The following is a 24,245-nucleotide window of genomic DNA, read 5'->3' as shown; positions in this document are numbered from 1 at the left end:
AAATACAGGCTGATAGTGGGGTAAACAATCCTAATAATACTACTACAGTGGTACAGTAGTGTTACATTTTCAGAATAGAATAGAAAAGCTTCAATATGAAAACTACAGCTACTGCACTTTAAGACATCATAGCATGCACTGGCAACACACAGGAGAAACATGCTGACATTGTAAGAATGCCATCATGGAAGATAATAGAGAAAGAAGCCAAGACAAGAGAGATCGATGGGATTAGCGACAGGCAAACAATGAGTCAGTAGCAACAGTACTGTACATGGCGTTCTCTCTGCATGTACCCAGCAACTAACCGCCAGCATCGAAGTCATTATCGGGACTGGGTGGCACCAACCACCACTGTATTTCTACTGTAAGTAAGTCACTTTCTGCAGCCACTTCAACGTAATGGGTACTTACACAACAACCAACTAGAGAGCACTGACTAGTGTTTCAGTTTCCCTCTATTCTTCTTCATTTGATCACCCTGTTGCAGAATAACCTTCCTGCAATGCAGTGTATCTGAGGTTTAAAAAGGCTTCTGAAGTTTGTCATTTCCACCTTGAAATTTCAGACATGATTTTCCCTTATGGAAAATGTATCAACCCTTACAAAAATGTCCATTAATTATAATCCATATAGTAATTCACATTTCCTGTTGTTGCAGGATTATTTCCCTGCTGTAGAAAACTGGCTCAAATTTTGATCATACATCTGTACACCTGCAGAGACATGAAGCCATGTACAGTACATGTACAGTTCCTTGTAAAATGATTCATCACCTTTGTTGTATTTCCTATTTTGTTGCATTACAACCTCAAAATTAAATGGACTTTTATTTGGATTTCATGTAATGGACATAAACAAAATAGTCCAAATTGGTGAAATGAAATGAAAAAAAAAACTTGTTTCAAAAAATGTAAAACTGAAAAGTGGTGCGTGCATATACTGTATATTTACCCCGTTTGCTAGGAAGCCCCTAAATAAATCTGGTGCAATCAATTACCTTCAGAAGTCATATAATTATTTAAATAAAGTCCACCTGTGTACAATCTAAGTGTCACACGATCTCAGTATATACAGTTGAAGTCGGAGGTTTATATACACTTAGGTTGGAGTCATTAAAACTTGTTTTTCAACCACTCCACAACGTTCTTATTAACGAATTATAGTTTAGGCAAGTCGGATAGGACATCTACTTTGTGCATGACACAAGTAATTATTCCAACAATTGTTTACAGACAGATTATTTCACTTATAATTCACTGTATCACGATTCTTATTTCTTGTTATTTTCACAATTTAAAATATTTTGCATCTTCAAAGTGGTAGACATGTTGTGTAAATCAAATTATACAAACCCCCCAAAAATATATTTTAATTCCAGGTTGTAAGGCAACAAAATAGGAAAAATGCCAAGGAGGTGAATACTTTCGCAAGTTCTGTATGTTATTTAGCCTGTCTACTTTACAGTAATGTTCTGCTTTAAAAAGCCATTGTAACCTTTAAGATACAAGCTTTATCATACTTTGACACTCAGGCTAGAAACGTTATTTACCCTATCTCTCCATTCCCCATATAGTTACCATGACTCCATATAGTTACCATGACTCCGGTGAAGAGGCACACCACTTTGCCACAGCTGGTTTTGGGGGACACGTCCCCGTATCCCACGGTGAGGAAGGTGATGGCAATGAGCCAGAGAGCTGTGTCCATACGACCAGTCTCCTCCTGTGTCTGCCTGTAGAGGGCCACACACCCTGGGGTCACTCACTACATACACAGATACATATGTCTTACATAAAGATATTCATAGATTTTATCAATATTATCTAGACATTACATTACTAACAAGATCAGACCAATGGGTAAGACAAAAGCAGATATATTAAGTTGTCAAATCTGATTGTCAAGAACTCCAGTCACCCAAGTCATAGACTGTTCTCTCTGCTATCGCACCGTAAGCGGTACCAGAGCACCAAGTCTAGGACCAAAAGCCTCCTTAACAACTTCTACCCCCAAGCCATAAGACTGTTTTACAATTAATCAAATGGCCACCCAGACTATTTGTATTGAACACCCCCTGCTTCTCGCTGTTTATTATCTAGGCATAGTCACTTTAATCCTACCTACATGTACAAATTGCTTTGTCTAACCTGTACCCCCGCATATTGACTCGGTACCAGTACCCCCTGTATACAGCCTTATTATTGTTATTTTATTGTAACAATTTTTCGATTTTTTTTACTTTAGTTTATTTAGTAGATCTTTTCTTAACTCTATTTTCTTAAAACTGCATTGTTGGTTAAGGGCTTGTAAGGAAGGATTTCACGGTGATTATCTGTTTATATAGCAGTGGCTGTGGGGTCAGGGAAGGTCCTCTTTCAATTCCAGGAAAGAGAAAATAGAAGTTGAATTGTCTGGACAGATGGTGAAACTTGACTCAAAAATGAGCTGACTTTAGTAAGTTGTTGTTTTCTCAGAATCTATTTCAAGACCATTCCAATTCAGTGTTCATCTTAAGTCTTCTATTGCCTACAGGGAAGTTATAATGCATTATACCTGTCGGGTGTTACTCAGAAGTCTCACAATCTGTCAATCATCAGATCGTATAACAAAAACGTCAGTTTGTTTAACATGCAGCTTGATTAATAACACGTTTGATTTCTCTATGTAACTGAGATCTAAGAATCCCATCCCATTGTAGGTTCAGCCTAAACAAATTACCTCACGTTGGCCACAAGCCGACTTCAGAGGCCTAGGATGGTATGTGTTGGCTCGCAATGAAGAGTCATTTTTCGGAGTAACTCAACAGAAAACGATCTACATTGAATCTGTTATTAGACATCCTTTCTGAATGGGGAACTCAAATTGACCATCAATATTTGAAGTAGAGTGAACAATTGATTGCCCCAGTCTATTTGTAATAAACTGTGTAGGGGTGTATGTGTATGTCTGCGTGTTTCTGTGCTGGCAGTAGTAATGTGTTATATTTATATTTAGGCAAACTGTTTTTATCTCTCACTGTGTGTCCTAATTTTCTGTTCTGTCTATCACACAGACGTCTGTTTGTGCCTGTGTTTCTCAAACAGGAGAGTATGTGTGAGTCATGCATGAGATGTGTGTATGAGAGAGAGAGAGAGAGAGAGAGAGAGAGAGAGAGAGAGAGAGAGAGAGAGAGAGGTGCATGTATGCGAGCATGAGTGTGTGCCAGCATGTGCACGCCCCTCTACCCTACCTCTCACACAGCGTGAGCATCCAGGAGGCGATGAGCCAGAACAAGAAGATGAACACCATCAGCGTGCGCGCCGGGTACTTGTTCATCAGCACCTTGAGCACGAAGCGGAACGTGAAGTTGATGTTGTTGAGCGAGCCGATACTCCTATAGGAGGCACTGAGCAGCACCTTGCTGTGCAGTAAGATCGTCCTGTGGACCAGGTACAGCCTGAGGAACATCAGTGCCGACAGTAGCAGCTCTGTGTCCAACAGCACCTCCCCGTGGCGGGAGGACACACACAGCGGCGCCGAGTTGGAGGAGTTGACCTCTACCCCCTCCCTGGCGATGGGCGCAGGGATGCCCACCTCCCAGTAGGTGCCCACGGGATGGATGGCACAGACCAGCAGCTCCAGGGAGATGCCCAGCACCCTGCGGCTTGTCATGGCGATGCGCCAGTCCACCTGGTTGTGGTCAATGATGAAGAGCTGGAGAAAAAAGAGAGGGGTCGGGACAGGGTCGAGAGAGAAAAAGGGATGAGGGCGAATGGAAGAGCCAGAGGGAGGAGGAGAGTTAGAGGGAGAGAGGGGGGGAAAGAGAGTGAAAGATAAATAAAAAGAGAAAGAGAGAGAGAGATTGCAAGAGGGAAAGGGATTGAGTGGGGGAGAGAGAGTGAGAGATAAATAAAAAGAGAAAGAGAGAGAGAGATTGCAAGAGGGAAAGGGATTGAGTGGGGGAGAGAGAGTGAAAGATACATAAAAAGAAAGAGAGAGAGAGAGATTGCAAGAGGGAAAGGGATTGAGTGGGGGAGAGAGAGTGAAAGATACATAATAAAAAGAAAAGAGAGAGAGAGAGATTGCAAGAGGGAAAGGGATTGAGTGGGGGAGAGAGAGTGAAAGATACATAAAAAAGAGAGATACATAAAAAGAGAGAGAGGAGATTGCAAAGAAAGGGAAAGGGATTGAGTGGGGAGAGATTGCAAGAGTGAAAAAGATAAGATAAATAAAAAAAAGAGAGAGAGAGATTGCAAGAGGGAAAGGGATTGAGTGGGGGTGAGAGGGAAAGTGAGAGATAAGATAAATAAAAAGAGAAAGAGAGAGAGAGATTGCAAGAGGGAAAGGGATTGAGTGGGGGAGAGAGAGTGAAAAAAGATAAAAAGAAAGAGAGAGAGAGAGATTGCAAGAGAGGAAAGGGATTGAGTGGGGCAAGAGGGAAAGGGAGTGAGAGAAATGAAAAAAAAAAGAGAGAGAGAGATTGCAAGAGGAAAGGGAAGTGGGGGGAAAGTGAAAGATTGAGTGGGGAGAGAGAGTGAAAGATAAATAAAAAGAGAGAGAGAGAGAGATTGCAAGTGGGGGGAAAGGGATTGAGTGGGGGAGAGAGAGTGGGGGAGAGATAAATAAAAAAAGAGAGAGAGAGATTGCAAGAGGGAAAGGAATTGAGTGGGGGAGAGAGAGTGAAAGATAAATAAAAAGAGAAAGAGAGAGAGAGAGATTGCAAGAGGGAAAGGGATTGAGTGGGGGAGAGAGAGTGAAAGATAAATAAAAAGAGAAAGAGAGAGAGAGATTGCAAGAGGGAAAGGGATTGAGTGGGGGAGAGAGGTAGTAAATGAAGAATGTCAACGGAGAATTGTTCATTTGATTTGAAGCATTAAGGGGAAAAAATGTTTTATTTATCCGTTATTTTACCAGGTAAATTGACTGAGAACACGTTCTCATTTGCAGCAACGACCTGGGGAATAGTTACAGGAGAGAGGAGGGGGATGAATGAGCCAATTGTAAACTGGGGATTATTAGCTGACCGTGATGGTTTGAGGGCCAGATTGGGAATTTAGCCAAAACACCGGGGTTAACACCCCTACTCTTACGATAAGTGCCATGGGATCTTTAATGACCTCAGAGAGTCAGGACACCCGTTTAACATCCCATCCAAAAGACGGGACCCTACACAGGGCAGTGTCCCCAATCACTGCCCTGGGGCATTGGGATATTTTTTTAGACCAGAGGAAAGAGTGCCTCCTACTGGCCCTCCAACAGCATCTGGTCTCCCATCCAGGAACTGACCAGGACCAACCCTGCTTAGCTTCAGAAGCAAGCCAGCAGTGGTATGCAGGGTGGTATGCTGCTGGCATGTTAATGAAATGATGATGATTAACTAAAGGTGGGAATTGGAAGAACAACAGAAACATGATGCCAAGGCAAAGAAAGACCCACCCAAGCAGATACGGAGCCAGTGAAAGTCAAGATTGTGGGGGTTGTAAGCGACACAAGCCCTCTGACTCACAAGTCTCTTAGATGATGAATATAATCCTGTCTGATCCTAGTCTGACATGACACAAGTCCAAGATATCACTTTATTATATCACTAAAGACAATGAAAACCAAATCCCTCGCTCGCCAAAACCTCCAATTCCTGTTGCTTTGAGGTTCTTGATATTTGAAACTGCCGTAAGCATATTAGAACACTCAGTTCATAGTCTTTCTGCCCTTGACTGACTTTCCCATTGCCCAATCACCCAGCCACCAAGTTCCTGCAGCAGAGGGGTAACTTAAGCCACACCCTTCCCCTTTATATTGCCACACCCTTCCCTTGATATTGCCACAACTTTCCTTTGATTTTGCCACACCCTTGCCTTGAAATTGGCTCACCTGAGGCTTTTGGTGCAAGTTAATTTCCTTACCTTTCACCTGCATTTATAGAAATTCAACTGTACCTCCATCATCTGTGTTCTTATAGACTAACCTCTAGGGCAGAGCAAGCCAACCTCAAAATACAGTCCTTGGCCAACCAACCCTAACCAGTTTTTACATCCTTCGAGCCAGATCGAGCTATCGTGGTGGAAAGGACAACAATGGAGTACAGATTCCCATCTGACTGAGGGCTCATCTTCAGATAGAGAATGAGGGAGATTACACATCAAATCAAGTATATGGAAACAAAGAAACCATCCATCCCAGGCCCACTCCAAGCCGCATTTCAGAAATGGATTTGTCCAAAACTCTACTACTACCTATTCACATGAGCTCAAGACTAAACTCCAGTTCCCTGTGCTCCACCTTCATTCCTAGCCCAACTGCAGTACCCTTTCAGACTACAACTCCATTTTCAGTGCTGTACCCTTTCAGACTAGAACTTCCATCTCCACTGCAGTACCTTGTGCAGTCTCAGATCTAACTTAATAATGCCAAGTTTGTCAGGCCTGCAGTAGTCCATGGAGTCATCCTAGCTCCAGTTCCAGGGACCAGCCAGGCTCCCGTACAAGATTACCCTGTGCCCCCTAACACAGAAGACACAGTACCTCCAGTGGCCAGTGGGGCAAGCTAACCTCACACTGTGGCTGGTGGCCCATTCCAGTTCCTGTGGACAATGGCCAACACCTCCACCAGTGGCCATCAAGCCAAGTCCTCCACCAGTGGCCATCAAGCCAACACCTCCACCAGTGGCTATCGAGTCAACACCTCCACCAGTGGCCATCAAATCAACACCTCCACTAATGGCCATCGAGTCAACACCTCCACCAGTGGCCATCGAGACAACACCTCCACTAATGGTGGCCACCTCCACCAGTGGCCAACACACCTCCACCAGTGGCCATCGAGTCAACACCACCAGTGGCAATCGAGTCAACACCTCCACTAATGGCCATCGAGTCAACACCACCAGTGGCCATCGAGTCAACACCTCCACTAATGGCCATCGAGTCAACACCACCAGTGGCCATCGAGTCAACACCACCAGTGGCCATCGAGTCAACACCACCAGGGCCATCGAGTCAACACCTCCACTAATGGCCATCGAGTCAACACCACCAGTGGCCATCGAGTCAACACCACCAGGGCCATCGAGTCAACACCACCAGGGCCATCGAGTCAACACCTCCACTAATGGCCATCGAGTCAACACCACCAGTGGCCATCGAGTCAACACCTCCACCAGTGGCCATCGAGTCAACAAAAGCGCATATAAGCTTTGTATATCAACCACTCAAAGATGGCCTTAGTGGGAGTGACCATAGAATTCTATAGGAGTCACCGACTGAGTAAAGTATTTGCCATCATTTAATTTTAGTGAATCACACTACTGCGAGGCGTGGCTCTGTGGTTGTGATGTGCTAGTGTAAGCGGGAGGGTTAGGGGGAAGTTGCTGTGGGAGATGATTGGTTGGTAGATTAAGCTGAATGCCTGCGAGCTGGGAGTTTCTCTGTATTGGCTAACGAAGGCCAAGTTTGACGCATTGGTCCACCATACTCTTTGCGTATTTGGGCGGAAGTGTTTGGAAATGTTATTAATCTATGGCTAATCCGTGTGGCAGTCTGATAAACATTACAATTCATTTCAGGTTCTTTTTTGGTGCAAGTTATTTTCCTTGTCTTTTATCTTTGGAAACGTTTATAGAAATTCAACAGTACCTCCATCTCATGTGTTCTCACAGACACACCACCTGGGTAGCCCACACCCAAACCACCAGCAAGCCAACGTAAAAATACAGTCCATTACCAACCAATCCTAACCCTACATTTTTACAATAAGAAAGTCTTGTTCTTATTTGTACATTTTAGTTATACAGTATATACCAGTAATCAAATGCAATTTGCATGGAACATGTTGAAGATGTACAAAGAATTACATATTTTCAATTCCTGTGTGTAAACACTACGCACCTGTGAGCCTCATTAAAAGTATGTCGCACACAGCAGAATGAAATGAGGCCCTCTGGTAATGCAAATGATCTGCCACCAATGAAGAGGGGTCTTTATATGTAACTGAAAGGGGAGGGAGTAAGTACTACTCATACTGGAATGTATTTAGCCAGCAGTTAGGCCTGCCACTGTACAAGCAGGACCATCGGAACCCAATGGGAATGGGAGCTGGTAAGAGGCTTAGGGTTGAGGATCATGTAGAGACAGGTGATGATATTGATAGCCCATACCCCTGGGAATGTGTGTTTACTAGTGCCTGAGGACCCCAGCCACATATCACTCTCTCCACCTGCACACTGTCCTGAACGATGCTCACATGATAATTAAGAGGGGGACGTTTTAGGTGACCCATGATATGAGGAAATATCAGCTGGGTTCGTTTTTCTCTGTCCATTTTCCAATTTTGGAGAGATAGGAAGAGGAGTGAGAGTAAGAGGGGGACGAGGATAAGGAGGAGGTGGAGGAGGAGGAGGAAGAGGACAAGGACGAGGATGAGGACAAGGACAAGCCTATTTGTTTATCTTCTACTGTATTTGTTTTGTCTGTTCATCCCGTTTTACTGTTCATCCCGAAATCTGGATGAAAATAAAATGTTTTGTGAAGTAAATAAATTGTATTTTCCCCCTCTTGCATTTCTGTTTATAGTGCAAATATATACTGAATATGCATACATACTGTATATATTTGTGCACATATATGTACGTGTGAGTGCTATGACAAACTGCGGTGGATTCCACTGCACACTGAACATGCAAAAGACACAAGATTGTATTGTTTTACATTTTTCACATCCATGTGTAGTTGGCGTGTATAAGATCTAATCATTTAATGTTTTGTGGAAGAGTTTTGATGCTAAAACACCATTTGAGAAAAGTTAAAATAGTTTTGAATGAAGTGTTTAGTTTTACAAGAGATGTGTGACGTTTTGCATGTTGTGTGTGTGTTTTGGGGTTTTGTGGGTAGAGTCTAGAGAAAGGAGCCATAGTTTCAGAAATCATGTGTAAGAAATTGGCAAAAATTGTAATCATATACTGCACTAAGTGGTACATAAAATATATCTACTTCTGCACAGTCTTCACACCTTGCACTAACCTGTTTATCATATAGTACCTTGTTGACTTCTATACTGAGCAGTAAGGATATTAACATATTGAATTTCAGTATCTTCACTAAAGTCCTGACACCTTGTGCATTGACAAGGTATTACAGAGCAAGGATGAAAATAAGACGACCAGAGAACTGTACAGGTCTCCATGGATTCGAGTCTCATCAGGGGGAACGTGCATGTGAGTGTGTGTAAGCCACCGCATGGTTATTTACTAAGAAGTCCTGCTGAGAGTCTGTGTGTGTAATCAAGATATCATCAAGGCAAATCAGCATCAGTTTTTTGTGACCAATCAATGAACAAACCAACAGCTGAATGTTATCAAAGTGAGGTTGGTAGGACAGCCACAAAATTTGAGCAATTCACTTCCAGATCAAATAAGTATGTAAAACAAAAAACACTAATGGCAAATGAAAAAATGCAGCCTCCCCACAAAACTAGAACGTCTAAAAGACGCCTTTCCAGACGTTGAAGTTAGGTTTAATTTAGGTTCTGAATGAAAGGTAAAGAGGTATTTACCATATGTTTAAAATAAATATTTTCCAGGTCGTTGAAAAGGCATATTTTCCGGACGTTCAAAAATATGTATTTTCCGGACATTGAAATCAGGTTCATTTTCGGTTCTGAATGAAAGTTGAAAAATGATTTTATAGATGTCTATGTTTGGGCCAAATTAAGGCTGGTCCAGACCGTACAAAATCTGAATCAAACATAGACGTGTATGATTGGTTTAGATTTGGTCCGGGCCGCACCAAAAACCAATGTCTGTGGATGTGGAAATCACGGCCGGCAGGATCTGCACCAAAAAGATGTCCTAAAGGCGTCGAGCTGAGCTTACTAAGGTGTAGCCAACAGTGTTGCCTGAAATTGAATTGTATGAATGCCAATCTATGTGGTAAGCTTACCATTTGTAAAACACCCCAAAAAGACATCCGGACAGGACCAAAAAAGACATCCAAAAGACGTCGGCTTGTGCTTACTGGGATGTAGCCTAGAATGTCGGCCAGCAATGGAATTTTATGAATGCCCATCCATGTGGTAGGCCCACCGTTTGTAAAACAGGCCATTGCATTGGCTGTATTAGTCCTGATTCCTGTGACTAATCAATTTGGTTATTTACAGTTTTTGACCATTTCTTACACATGATTTCTGAAACTATGGCTCCTTTCTCTAGACTCTACCCACAAAACCCCAAAACACACACACAACATGCAAAACGTCACACATCTCTTGTAAAACTAAACACTTCATTCAAAACTATTTAAACTTTTCTCAAAATAGTGTTTATGCATCAAAACTCTACACACAAACCATCAAATGATTAGATCTATTACACACGGATGTGAAAAATGTAAAACAATACAATCTTGTGTTTCTTGCATGTTCAGTGTGCGGTGGAATCCACGGGAGTTTGTCATAGCACTTACGCGTACATGTATGTGCACAAATATATACAGTATTTATACATATTCAGTATATTCAGTATTTGCACAATAAACAGAAATGCAAGGGGGGGGGGAATAAAATGTATTTCTTTCTCAAAACATTGTATTTTCATCCAGATTTCAGGATGAACAGTAACAGACAAAACAAATACTCTCTCTCCAAAATTGGCCTCCATTGATGTCCAAGCCAAGAAAGCCAACCTGAAGCCTATTTATAGTGCTCAAGCCCTGATTTATAAGTGAAGAAATTAGCTATAAGTGTTTTCCTGGGTGCAGGTAATCGGTAAATGAGTGTGGCATTTGGAATGGCAGTGTTTTCCAAACAAAACACAAGACCTGTTGGTTTTGAATGATGTGTCTAATGTTGAGAACTGTGTTTAGTGTTTTGTAAAAAGTGTGTTTTACAATTGCAAACTGATTGTAAAGCAGATAATGTGCTTGCAGTTTTGCAGACTTGGTCTGAAGATTAGGTAGTACATGAGTTAATAGTTTCACTGAGTGTGCCTCAACTACCACTTTTAGTGTGTAAGCGATATAAAAAACTGTAAGCTCTGAATATCAGATACCCAACTTTATTAGGAGTTATCTCAAGCCTATTTGCAATGTGTTTACACAGCAGGAAAGGTATTTTATTTTTCGCTATGATCAGCTTGTCAAAAATGGACCGATACAAACTTGAAACCACTGATCATGACAATGAGGTGAAACTCCTGGACAACATTTGTGATTGTACATTCCATATTGTCCATTTTACTTTGACCTCTCCTGTTTTTAGGATATGTTGTTTGTTAATTTGATTGAGCGCCATTTAGGTTAGGCTATTTGATCGGAAAAACCTGCATGATGTAAATAGTGTCTGTCTGATTACATTATCATACTTGTTATCTCTAGCCTGTAGGCTACAGGTGGCCGCCTAATCCTGCTTACCTTTAACAATTAGTGATTTAATGTAACCCCTGCCTTCAACTCCTATGTTCAAAGAGTAACTAACACAGTTATTTCCAGTGATAGAGAGCTGGGCTGCACAGTCAACAATGGGATCAGAGGTCAGAGAGAACACACACTCACCCTAATGTCCTTATAATGGAAGGCTACGATGAGAATCAGAAGACACCCAGTGGATATGCTGATGGAGCAGTTGATGATAAAGGCGTAGCGGGAGCCCTGGGGAGAAAGAGGAGGACAGACAAGTTAAAGACATTAAAGGGAGGTTTAAAGTTATTCCAACAGTGCTTCTGTTTTCGATTCCTTTCCGTTTGGCGTTTTCCAGTATCAGTGTGTTTAGTGTTAGTGGAATGCTCTGACCTTCAGTCTCCGCTGGTCACGCACACTGATTTGGTGACAACTTTATAATGTGTGTGATGCACATGCACACTCGTGAACGCACGCACACACTTGGGTGGCATTAGATCAAGTAGGCATATTGACCTGGCATGATATGAAGTATTGACTTCAAGTGAACCACCAGGTCGCGCAACCAAATAAGATGAGTGTAGGCCTACAGAGCTCTTAGCTGATGCATTAAAACGATCTTTATAAACAGCAGAGCTGGCCCTAGCCACTAAGCGACATAAGCAAACGCTTAGGGCCCCGCGCCTACTAGGGTGCCCCGACCCAAAATAAGTATAATTTTTTGTTTATTGGTTATTTTAGGAACTTAGTCAGGGTCTCAACTTACTGTTGAGAGATAGAATAGTAGAATACACAAGGTGCAATTTGGTGCAAGGTACACAAGGTACACAATACACAAGGTGCAATCAAAATTTGGTTGTGTATAAGCAGTTTTTCTACTGTTATGTCAGTCACTGAGACTCACTCAATTAGCACGTCAGCTAACTTTTTCTATATTGGTCTAGACAGCTATGTAAACTAGTAAACTCGCTCTCACTCAGATATCATATTAACATGGCATAAGTCAGTGCAAAACACTACAAACATTTCTCTCCTCCCTATAGCAGAATTTGTAGAATTCCATGAAATCAGTTATAAAATTGGTAAATATTCTCTCTGCCCTCTGGCGAAATGTGTAAAATTGCAGCAAATGAACTCTAAAGATGTAAGTCACTAACCAGGTGAGAGGTGACATGCTATCCAAGATTCCTAAATTAGTTTATCAACTTTACCCTGGACTGCAGCAAAACCTAAAGATCATGGTACATTTAGTTAGATGAAAGAAAAGGGAACAGGATTTGGCTTCTGTAGCAATGAACATAGCCGCTGGAAGTGGGGGTGCTGAGGGTGTTGCAGCAGCCCCTGAAAAATCAGAATTTAAAAAACATATATTAATACAAATAAAAAATACAATTTGAAAACCAAAAAATATATATTAGCACAAAAGTAGTGCACTGGGCCGATATAGACATCTGTAGCATGGGCATACATTTTTTTTTCAGTATCTCCACTTTGTCAAAAAAGGTAGTTGTATAATTATGGTTTTCCACAGTTGTTTACACACGTTTGCTGAATCTTTGGGCCATTTTCCCAAAACTCTAAACACAAAACCACAAACACAAAATGCAAAACTCTACAAATATCTGGCAAAAACAAACACTGCATTCAAAACTGTTTTATCTCTTTCCAAAGTGTTTTTCTGCATCACAATGACAGACACACGCGTCATATGAATAGATCTGTCTACCAACCAACAACAGACTGATGTGCTCAACACAAAACACTACTATGAATATCTCATCAGTGTTGTGAGTTCAACAACTAAGCTGGTTGTAAAAGATTGTTCCAGTAATGTATACAGCAATGTAAACCTACTCAAATATACATAAATAAATACACACAAATGAAATACAGTTGCCAATTGGTTTATAGAGCTTGGCATTGTGATTGACGTTGCTTTCCAAAGGGACTAAAGAGATTTTAATTTTGAATGTTGTGCCTAATGTAGAGATCTGTGTGTAGTGTTTTGCAAAAAGTGTGATATAGAATTTAAAACTGAGTGTAAAGCAGGAATTGTGCTTGCAATTTTGCAGAATTGGTTTTGGGATTTAGTACACGTACAGGTTTCGGTGATTGCGTTTCAAGTTCCAATTTTAGTGTGTAAACCATTGGGAAAAAGAACAGTATCTTGCAGGATTCAATGGTTGTAATTGTAAGAGTTGTTGCCCTGTCTTTTTCTCAGCGATTGTCATTCTAATAGAATCCAGAAAGTCTGTCTTCAAATATTTCTATCACCATAAAGAAAAACAAAGTGCAATACAGTACATTGAGACATCAAGTGGTTTATGATGATGTGGCTTAGTTGTTGAACTCAATCAAGTTGTTGAACTAATTTCATACAGGTCCCCTGTGGGAATTGAAATACACAACACTAGTGTTGTATTTCAATTCCCACAGGGGACCTGTATGAAATTACACTTTTTTTAAAACTAGTCAAGTCAGTTAAGAACAAATTCTTATTTACAATGACAGCCTAGGAACAGTGGGTTAACTGCCTCGTTCAGGGGCAGAATGACAGATTTGTACCTTGTCAGCTTTGGGATTCAATCTAGCAACCTTTTGGTTACTGGCCCAATGCTCTAACCACTAGGCTACTGCTGCACCTGTATGCATTGACTACTATAAATTGCTCTGGTTAAGATCTACTGAAAGGTAAAAGGAATGAATAGACCGTTTCAATTTACACATAGAAATAAGTTGCATTTGCAAAGTATTTCAAGAAAATGGAAAACATATATCAAACAAGTATTTTTATATTCCACAAGTACAATATTATCAGATTAACTGTTTTGTACAGATAATTATCAGACTCAAGTTTCAAATGCTGGTAAACCCTCAAATACAAATAGATTTAGTTTAAATATTTTCACAAAAGTAGTGCACTGGGCCTTTACTAGTCCTGTATTAGCAGACCATCAGCGTGGGCATACTACTTCCTGCAAATTATGCAATGATATGTCAACACATCTGATAAGTAGGCTGAGTGTCTTAATAATTAACCCCGTGAGTAACTATCACTTGACTTCACTGTACTTGAAACGATCGTCTCGACAGTAGGCTAAGTAGGCTGAGTGTCTTAATAATTAACCCCGTGAGTAACTATCACTTGACTTCACTGTACTTGAAACAATCGTCTCGACAGTAGGCTAAGTAGGCTGAGTGATAAGAGTTGTGCTGTTTATTGCCATGGCGTCCACGCAGGCAACTGATGTAACCTCGATGAAAGTTTTAACGGGGAGTTCATTTAATGATGGGTGGTTGGAGTTTACAGTCTAAAAGTTATAATTGCACATTTTCAGACAACGCTAGGGAAACTTCAACGCAGAGAGGTGGTGTGACGTGCGTTGGCAACTTTGATTGTTTTCCACAATTTCACTTGTAGCATCTGCATCATGTCTAATTTTACCCCAAGCCTAATTGGACTCCACATCAGCGTAACGTTAATTTGACTACATTATTAGACCTATCACATGGAGACCACAGCTCTGAGTGTCTAAATTTGTTTTGGAATATTTTCCCTTTGGAAAGAGTAATTTCAAGCCTTTTTGAAACGACCTAATTTATAGTAACTCTAACACTGTTGTTTATCTAGGCCTTGGACAGACAGGAAGGCCACCCAAGACCAATGCAGGCCAGAATCCATCCCATCAGCCTTCAGACAGAAGCTGTGAGTAGAGGATGTGAGTAGAGCCTGAAACATTCTTCATAATTCTGAATGAATTATTAAAAGAAAGAAAAACCCCTTCTGTTGGTCACTTTTGATAAGGTCTAGTTCATTTGCAACAATGTCCTCTGTGTGCTGTGTTCCGTGGCAATGGCACACCCAAATAGTTGCTAGGCCGTCGCTAATAACATCAATAATCATTGTTGTTTGTTTTGTTTTTACAGTCACAACATGATGGTGTTGTATCGGCTTTACTATAGAAACGCATCCTCTTGGCACACAGTCAAACCTGACGCCATTTAACTCTGGATAAACACAGTGCAGATTAGCTGATGTATAACTAACTAGATGGTCACACTCAGTCATATCAGTCTGGCATGCTGGCCCAAAGACCTTGACAATCAGCCCAGCCTCAGCCCAGCCCCCCATCTCCAGGAGAGGTGAAACTCTTGCATTATTCAAACACTCTAATGAAACACAAATGATGTGGAAAGATCCAAAATGACTGTGGGCAACCTGAGAAACACTAGCTGTGAAGGGAAACAAATACAATGTGGAAAAAGTACCACAAATAGCACATTTTCCTTGTCCTGTATAACCTGGTTTCCAAGGAAAAGTATCCTTAAATACACTGTCATACAGAGAGGGTATACCAGTCTTCTAGCTATTTCTGAGCATCCAGTTATCTCACTCATCATGTAGCCTATGTTTTTTTGAGTTTTGATACAACTTGTGCATTTCCAAAAATAATAGTTTTGCAAACTCAATTGGTTTTCAAAATCAAGATAATGTTTAGGGGAAAAATGCATGGAAATGCCTGCCTGGGTAATTGCCAGATACATCAGCATATGGAGCTGTTTGCAACATGAACTACCAAAATCAACTTCCTCCAGGCCCAGGCTTACACTGCGTGTCAGCCTAGTTGGAAATCAATATTTGATCAATCATGACAATCATATTAATCAAACAAACAGATTGGATCTCCTTTCCCTGAAATCAGCCTGATTTAAACAGCCTGCCTGCTGCACTCAGCAGTTTTCACTTCACTTGCCTTGGGATCATTACATGGAGGAATTAGATCAGCTGGACAGGGACTATAGCTTGCTCATCTAGCTGTAATTACCTCAAAGTATAGGGACCTCAGATTGGATCTCCTTTCACTGGACGGCCAGGCAGGTATAACCAGGCTGACCGATTGTTTCACTCCATTGTTTTCACTTCACTTGATAAGTGAAAGTGAATTGAAAAAAATGGCAAGTGCCATGGTCAGGCTGGTACACCAGGGTAGGAAACACCTACCTTATAGTGTTAAGGTGCTCTGACATTTGGTTGCATCATGGGTGAGCTGCTGAGAGCCTCTTTTCTACTTATGGAACTGGCACGTATATTCTAGAACTTCAGTGGGACGGAGTTAAAAACTGCTTGATTGTGTGGACTGACATTTTTATCCACCCTAATCTGTATGTTGATGTGAAGAGACGGCAGTACCAAGCAAGCAGTGGTTCTGGAAATGGGCTCATAATCAGAAGGTCACCCGGTTCAAATCCCAGGTGTGGGTTATGCTATTGTTCTGTGATGCTTGTTTAACGGGTCTGTTAATCAAGGAAATGGTTACGACAACAATTAGACACGCCGTGCCGTTCTCTTCCTATGAATGGACTGGATATAGTATTTCTGTACATAGATTAATCCAAGGCCTTTGTGGTAGAGCTACAGGGCACATGTAGGTTGATAATAGCATTCATGATCTTTATGTTGTATCAACAGCACCTGTTTTCTGTCCGTCTGACTGACCTCTTCATGTTAATGGGATACTTTGAGATGTTGGCAATGAGACCCTTTCTACTTCCCCAGAGCGTGCTAGCAGTTACCCATAGCCTACCAGTCATTGCGCTAATGCTAGTTAGCATTGCTCATGAAACTACATCCAACTTCCTTCATACTAGACACAGAGACATAAAAATGACATCCACAAGTTAATCTGACTGTGGGGAAGTAGATAACGGGCCTCATTGCCAAAATCCCAAAGTATCCCTTTAACATGTTAATTATCAATACAGAGGTTGAAACTCATTCTTCACACAAGGGGGGTGACATTCACTCATTAAAAAAAACACAAATAGTGTTCAGTAGGTCTGTGACCTATTCTCAGACAGACTCTCTTTCTTGAGCAGCCTAGTTAGAGTACTAGGGGTATACACAGGATATCTGGTTCCCTGAGATAGTTGCTACTATTCAATGAGTTTCTGTGGTGGCTTGGCCAGCAGTAGGTCAGTTGATTCCTGCAGGATTCAGTTGTATTACATGCTGCTGTTGAGGCCTGCGTTGCTGGTCATTTTATCATTGGTCAGGTGGGGACAAGGTATTGAACCCTAAAGAGGTCTGTAGCGCACCAAACCAACATGGTCCCTGTGGTGTCAAACAGGTGTAGTTAACGATTAGGTAGAGAATCAATCTGATTTATTTGACTTATTACAAGGACAACATTGGTGTTCTCACCACTAGCCTATTCAACAGTAACTTGATAATCATGATGGCATTTGCTGTTCTAAGGGAATCATATATTGTGAGCTTTCCAAATACAATGTACCACTGACTTTACTCTCTCTCTGGCATGTGGCTATGACAGGTCAACAGGTGTCTTAGACTAAATCACTTTTATGGCACATGATAACTTGTCTCTTGATAATCAAAATATGTGAGCTGAGAAATGATGAATATTCTGTATATCCATAATGGCCTGTACATAGTGGCATATGTTTGACACCTGTCTTTGACCCACTTTGAATGTTAGCATTCTGAGGGAAGCCTTGTACTTTTAAGTTCACTGTCTTGATCTTATCATTTTTAAATAGAAACAGCTCTTTCAGTTCTTCTCTTTCAACTTGAGAGTTGCAAGACTATAATGTAGGTCCACTTTATTTCAATGAAACTGAAAACCAACAGCATACAACTTTAATTGCCAGGGATTTGTTATGCTTTCCTTGATAAATTCGTTAGCATGATTATATTTTAACAGTCTTGTTGGTAGTTGAAAGTGAATTTTACGGAATGTGACGTGACCAAAATGACTTACCGGTTGGTAAATAAACGGACACAGCTCCGCGTGCAGTATCATGAGCAGTGTCCCAAGCAGCGCGGTGCCTAGAGCCCATGCGCACAGACACTTTTTGTTCTCCAATAAAACTTTTCTATCTCGCAATCTATAAAGATTGCCCCCCTCGATTTGAGTCATACGCTTCCCAGAGTGGGACAGAGGCACAGATATCTCCGTCATGTCCCCGCCATTTCTGTTGATCACTCCATCGCAATTGTCAACTTTGGAGTCGAGGTGCAAATTCCGGGTTGTCATCTCCATGTCGCGTTGGGTTCGGCTGTGTCCGCTCTCCGTGTTGTTGTCCTCTGATGCCTCGTCCTCTCACTGTCCCGCCTCTGCCCTGTCCGTGCTCTTCCCTGGAGTGCGGGAAAGTATACCACGATGGGCCAGCTGTGTCCCAGGTCCTCCTCTCCGTGGCTCATGAAAGTAGCGGCATAAGGACTGTATAACTAACTGTATGAGCTCACCTGAACACGAACATCGAACACCTCCACTAGCGACATGTGATACGCTCACCACTGACAGTTGACTGGGGCGCTATTCTTATTTGCAAGGGTTATGAGGATATACTGTATGAGTGTGCGCCATAAAAAAGTATCTCGCTCTCTCTTTCTCTCTCTCTCGCTCTCTCTGTGTGCGTGCGTGCGTGCGTGCATGCAGTGGTGGAAAAAGTACCCAATTGTCATACTTGAGTAAAAGTATAAATACCTTAATAGAAAGTTACTCAAGTAAAAGGTAAAGCAACCCAGTAAAATACTAATAAAGTCTAAAAGTATTTGGTTCTAAATATACTTAAGTATCAAAAGTAAATGTAATTGCTAAAATGTACTCAAGTATCAAAAGGAAAAGTACAAGTATAAATCATTTCAAATTCCATCTTTTAAGCTATTTTCTTTAGGAAGGTATTAAAGTAAAGCACAGATACCCCAAAAAACGACTTACATTTTTTAAAGTTTTTTTACTTAAGTACTTTACATCTGTGTGTGTGTTGGAGAAGGGGGGTCCTCACGCAGATGTAGGCTAGCCTACTCATTGGATAATTATAGAGGCTGGTAATTGCATAACATACAGGATGTAAGGGTTTTATGACAGGATGATCAAATATGATAATTTCAGATGGTGAGGGTCAATCACCAATTCAGTTGGACAACTATTTTAGCTTGTCGCTCTCTTTTTGAAATACCATTTTGATGGGCTTTTTAGTGATGTGTTCCATTAATTACAGTACTGATAAAAAATAGATTTTTTTAAATCCAGCAATCCCTGTCAAAACAAATTGTTTTAAAAATACCACAATACTGTGTGCTCCCAAAATTATATTCTGTAGCCTTCTAGAATTAATTAATTAATTTTGCCATTATCAATTGCAAATAAGCTGTCACATAGGCCACCAATAACAAGCACATTATAGACTAGTACTGTTGTTATTTACCTGTGCATTGACATGGTGAGCCTATTCTCAAACAACACTTTCACAGCTCCAGAGTGACCTCTGGTGGACAAAGGAGTAGGGTGTTTATTGAGATTTAGGGACAATGTTATACAGTATGTCGCCAACTATTTATTGTCAGACACGCATTTATATGAGAGGGATTTTCAGTCTCTCTTGAATAAAACTGCATTGTTATTATTTTACTGTTAATAAATGTCCCATTGAATGTAGACGTCACCTCGTAATTGTTGTATTTTGTTTTGTACTGGTCTCAGATGTCTCAACAACTAAACTCTAGAGATCTTTATCTCTCCCCAACAAACTGATGCAATAAGTGACATTTAGATAACTACCCTGCCCCCCACCTTCCCCAGACACCTAAGTAACATTCCTCAAAAATCCTTGAGCTATAGTGTAGTGTACACAATCTCTCACCCCATTTCCTAGGTTCTATGCCTGGGAGGAACAGCGTCATGACCTTGGGCCATGTGACGCATTCACCCCACACGGATCCTTCCGACAAGGTATCCTGTGCTGGGCTGCTGCTGACGACATTGTCACTACTCTCACGGCTCTAAGTGACTGGATGACCGCCTCAGAGTGGCTTTCTACTGGACCTGACCTGGTCTCTGTATCAGGACCGGACCTGGTATCTGTATCACGACCTGACCTGACCTGGTCTCTGTATCAGTGTCCGAGAGAGGTTGTGAAAACAGGATTATGGTTAATTGGTGGAGACTGATTTGATAAATACTGGGCCCAAGGCCAACATAGTACACTATATATATATATATATATATATATATATATACAAAAGTATGTGGACACCCCTTCAAATGAGTGGATTGTGCTATTTAAGCAACACCCATTGCTGACAGGTGTATAAAATTGAGCACACAGCCATGCAATCTCCATACACAAACATTATTGCGAGTGTAGCGAAATGCTTGTGTTCCTAGCTCCAACAGTGCAGTAATATCTAACAATACACAACAATACACACAAATCTAAAAACTAAAAGAATGGAATTAAGAAATATAGAAATATTGAGACGAGCAATGTCAGAGTCCGGAGTACACTATATATACAAAAGTACAGTACCAGTCAAAAGTTTGGACACACCTACTCATTCCAGGGTTTTCTTTATTTTTACTATTTTCTACATTGTAGAATAATAATGAAGACATCAAACTATAAAATAACACATATGGAATCATGTAGTAACCATAAAAGTGTTAAAAAATCTAAATATATTTTATATTTCAGATTCTTCAAAGTAGTCACCCTTTGCCTTGATGTCAGCTTTACAGAATTACTTTCCTTAATGTGTTTGAACCTATCAGTTGTGTTGTGACAAGGGTGGGGTGGTATACAGAAGATAGCCTTATTTGGTAAAAGATCAAGTCCATATCATGGCAAGAACAGCTCAAATAAGCAAAGAGAAACGACAGTCCATCATTACTTTAAGACATGAAGGTCAGTCAACACAGAACATTTCAAGAACTTTGAAAGTTTTTTCAAGTGCAGTCACAATAACCATCAAGCACTTGATGAAACTGGCTCTCATGAGGCTCGCCACAGGAAAGGAAGAGCCAGAGTTAGTTCATTAGAGTTACCAGCCTCAGAAATTGCAGCCCAAATAAATGCTTCACAGAGTTCAAGTAACAGACACATCTCAACATCAACTGTTCAGAGGAAACTGTGTGAATCAGGCCTTCATGATCAAATTGCTGCAAAGAAACCACTACTAAAGGACACCAGTAAGAAAAGGAGACTTGTTTGGGCCAAGAAACATGAGCAATTGACATTAGACTGGTGGAAATATGTATTTTGGTCTGATGAGTCCTAATTTGAGATTTGGGTTCCAACCGGCCGTGTCTTTGTGAGACGCAGAGTAGGTGAACCAATGATCTCTGCATGTGTAGTTCCCGCCATGAAGCATGGAGAAGGAGGTGTGATGGTATGGGGGTGCTTTACTGGTGACACTGTCAGTGATTTATTTCGAATTCAAGGCACACTTAACCAGCATGGCTACCACAGCATTTTGCAGCAATATGCCATCCCATCTGGTTTGCGCTTAGTGGGACTATCATTTGTTTTTCAACAGGACAATGGAAAAACATTCCAGGTGAAGCTGGTTAAGAGAATGCCATGGTTGTGCAAAGGTGTGCAAAGCTGTCATCAAGGCAAAGGGTGGCTACTTTGAAGAATCTCAAATATAAAATATATTTGGATTTGTTTAACATGTGTGTTATTATGTGTGTTATTCACCATTATTCTTCAATGCAGAAAATAGTCAAACTAAAGGAAAAACCCTGAAATTAGTAGGTGTCTCCAAATTTTTTACTGGTACTGTATGTTGACACCCCTTCAAATTAGTGGATTCAGCTATTTCACCCACACCCATTTCTGACAGGTGTATAAAATCGAGTGTCTTCAAATCCTCTCAAAAATTTTAGAAAAGGCTGTTGTGCAGCAACTCACTGCCTTCCTGAAGACAAACAATGTATACAAAATGCTTCAGTCTGGTTTTAGACCCCATCATAGCACTGAGACTGCACCTGTGAAGGTGGTAAATGACCTTTTAATGGCATCAGACCGAGGCTTTGCATCTGTCCTCGTGCTCCTAGACCTTAGTGCTGCTTTTGATACCATCGATCACCACATTCTTTTGGAGAGATTAGAAACCCAAATTGGTCTACACAGACAAGTTCTGACCTGGTTTAGATCTTATCTGTCGGAAAGATATCAGTTTGTCTCTGTGAATGGTTTGTCCTCTGACAAATCAACTGTCAATTTCGGTGTTCCTCTAGGTTCCATTTTAGGACCATTGTTTTCACTATATATTTTACCTCTTGGGGATGTCATTCGAAAACAAAATGTTAACTTTCACTGCTATGCGGATGACACACAGCTGTACATTTCAATGAAACATCGTGAAGCCCCAAAGTTGCCCTCGCTGGAAGCCTGTGTTTCAGACATAAGGAAGTGGATGGCTGCAAACATTCTACTTTTAAACTCGGACAAAACAGAGATGCTTGTTCTTGGTCCCAAGAAACAAAGAGATCTTCTGTTGAATCTGACAATTAATCTTAATGGTTGTACAGTCGTCTCAAATAAAACTGTGAAGGACCTCGGCGTTACTCTGGACCCTGATCTCTCTTTTGACGAACATGTCAAGACTGTTTCAAGGACAGCTTTTTTTCCATCTATGTAACATTGCAAAAATCAGAAACTTTCTGGACAAAAATGATGCAGAAAAATTAATCCATGCTTTTGTTACTTCTAGGTTAGACTACTGCAATGGTCTACTTTCCGGCTACCCGGATAAAGAACTAAATAAACTTCAGTTAGTGCTAAATACGGCTGCTAGAATCCTGACTAGAACCCAAAAAATTGATCATATTACTCCAGTGCTAGCCTCCCTACACTGGCTTCCTGTCAAGGCAAGGGCTGATTTCAAGGTTTTACTGCTAACCTACAAAGCATTACATGGGCTTGCTCCTACCTATCTCTCTGATTTGGTCCTGCCGTACATACCTACACGTACACTATGGTCACAAGACACAGGCCTCCTAATTGTCCCTAGAATTTCTAAGCAAACAGCTGGAGGCAGGGCTTTCTCCTATAGAGCTCTATTTTTATGGAATGGTCTGCCTACCCATGTGAGAGACACAAACTCGGTCTCAACCTTTAAGTCTTTACTGAAGACTCATCTCTTCAGTGGGTCATATGATTGAGTGTAGTCTGGCCCAGGAGTGTGAAGGTGAACGGAAAGGCTCTGGAGCAACGAACCGCCCTTGCTGTCTCTGCCTGGCCGGGTCCCCTCTTTCCAATGGGATTCTCTGCCTCTAACCCTATTACAGGGGCTGAGTCTCTGGCTTACTGGTGTTCTTTCATGCCATGCTTAGGAGGGGTGTGTCACTTGAGTGGGTTGAGTCACTGATGTGATCTTCCTGTCTGGGTTGGCACCCCCCCTTGGGTTGTGCCGTGGCAGAGATCTTTGTGGGCTATACTCTGCCTTGTCTCAAGATGGTAAGTTGGTGGTTGAAGATATCCCTCCAGTGGTGTGGGGGCTGTGCTTTGGCAAAGTGGGTGGGGTTATATCCTTCCTGTTTGACCCTGTCAGGGGGTATCATCGGATGGGGCCACAGTGTCTCCTGACCCCTCCTGTCTCAGCCTCCAGTATTTATGCTGCAGTAGTTTATGTGTCGGGGGGCTAGGGTCAGGGTCAGAGTACTTCTCCTGTCTTATGTCCTGTGTGAATTTAAGTATGCTCTCTAATTCTTTCTTTCTCTCTTTCTTTCTCTCTCTCGGAGGACCTGAGCCCTAGGACCATGCCTCAGGACTACCTGGCATGATGCCTCCTTGCTGTCCCCAGTCCACCTGGCCGTGCTGCTGCTCCAGTTTCAACTGTTCTGCCTGTGATTATTATTATTTGACCATGCTGGTCATTAATGAACATTTGAACATATTGGCCATGTTCTGTTATAATCTCCACCCGACACAGCCAGAAGAGGACTGGCCACCGCTCATAGCTGGGTCCCTCTCTAGGTTTCTTCCTAGATTTTGGCCTTTCTAGGGAGTTTTTCCTAGCCACCGTGCTTCTACACCTGCATTGCTTGTTGTTTGGGGTTTTAGGCTGGG

The 24,245-nt window shown here is 41.5% G+C and overlaps 1 protein-coding gene across 2 annotated transcripts in view; it reads right to left on the bottom strand.

Annotated features, from left to right (window-relative positions):
- LOC112226981 (intermediate conductance calcium-activated potassium channel protein 4-like) overlaps nt 1-18,737 on the bottom strand; it is a 46,495-nt gene extending 27,758 nt beyond the window's left edge. Inside the window, exons 1-4 of one of the 2 annotated variants that reach the window (XM_042309388.1) lie at nt 18,146-18,737; nt 11,523-11,618; nt 3,233-3,696; nt 1,600-1,735 (exon numbers count right to left, since the gene is read on the bottom strand). In XM_042309388.1, coding sequence (XP_042165322.1) covers nt 1,600-1,735; nt 3,233-3,696; nt 11,523-11,618; nt 18,146-18,427 — 978 coding nt within the window. In that variant the 5' untranslated portion in view covers nt 18,428-18,737. The remainder of the gene's footprint in view (nt 1-1,599; nt 1,736-3,232; nt 3,697-11,522; nt 11,619-18,145) is intronic. The other variant, XM_024391741.2, reaches the window with a different exon arrangement.
- Nucleotides 18,738-24,245: the final 5,508 nt, after the last annotated feature.

This window comes from Oncorhynchus tshawytscha, linkage group LG03 (genome assembly GCF_018296145.1).
Source record: "Oncorhynchus tshawytscha isolate Ot180627B linkage group LG03, Otsh_v2.0, whole genome shotgun sequence".
NCBI classification, from domain to species: domain Eukaryota; kingdom Metazoa; phylum Chordata; class Actinopteri; order Salmoniformes; family Salmonidae; genus Oncorhynchus; species Oncorhynchus tshawytscha.
This window is presented reverse-complemented; position numbering and strand designations above follow the sequence as displayed.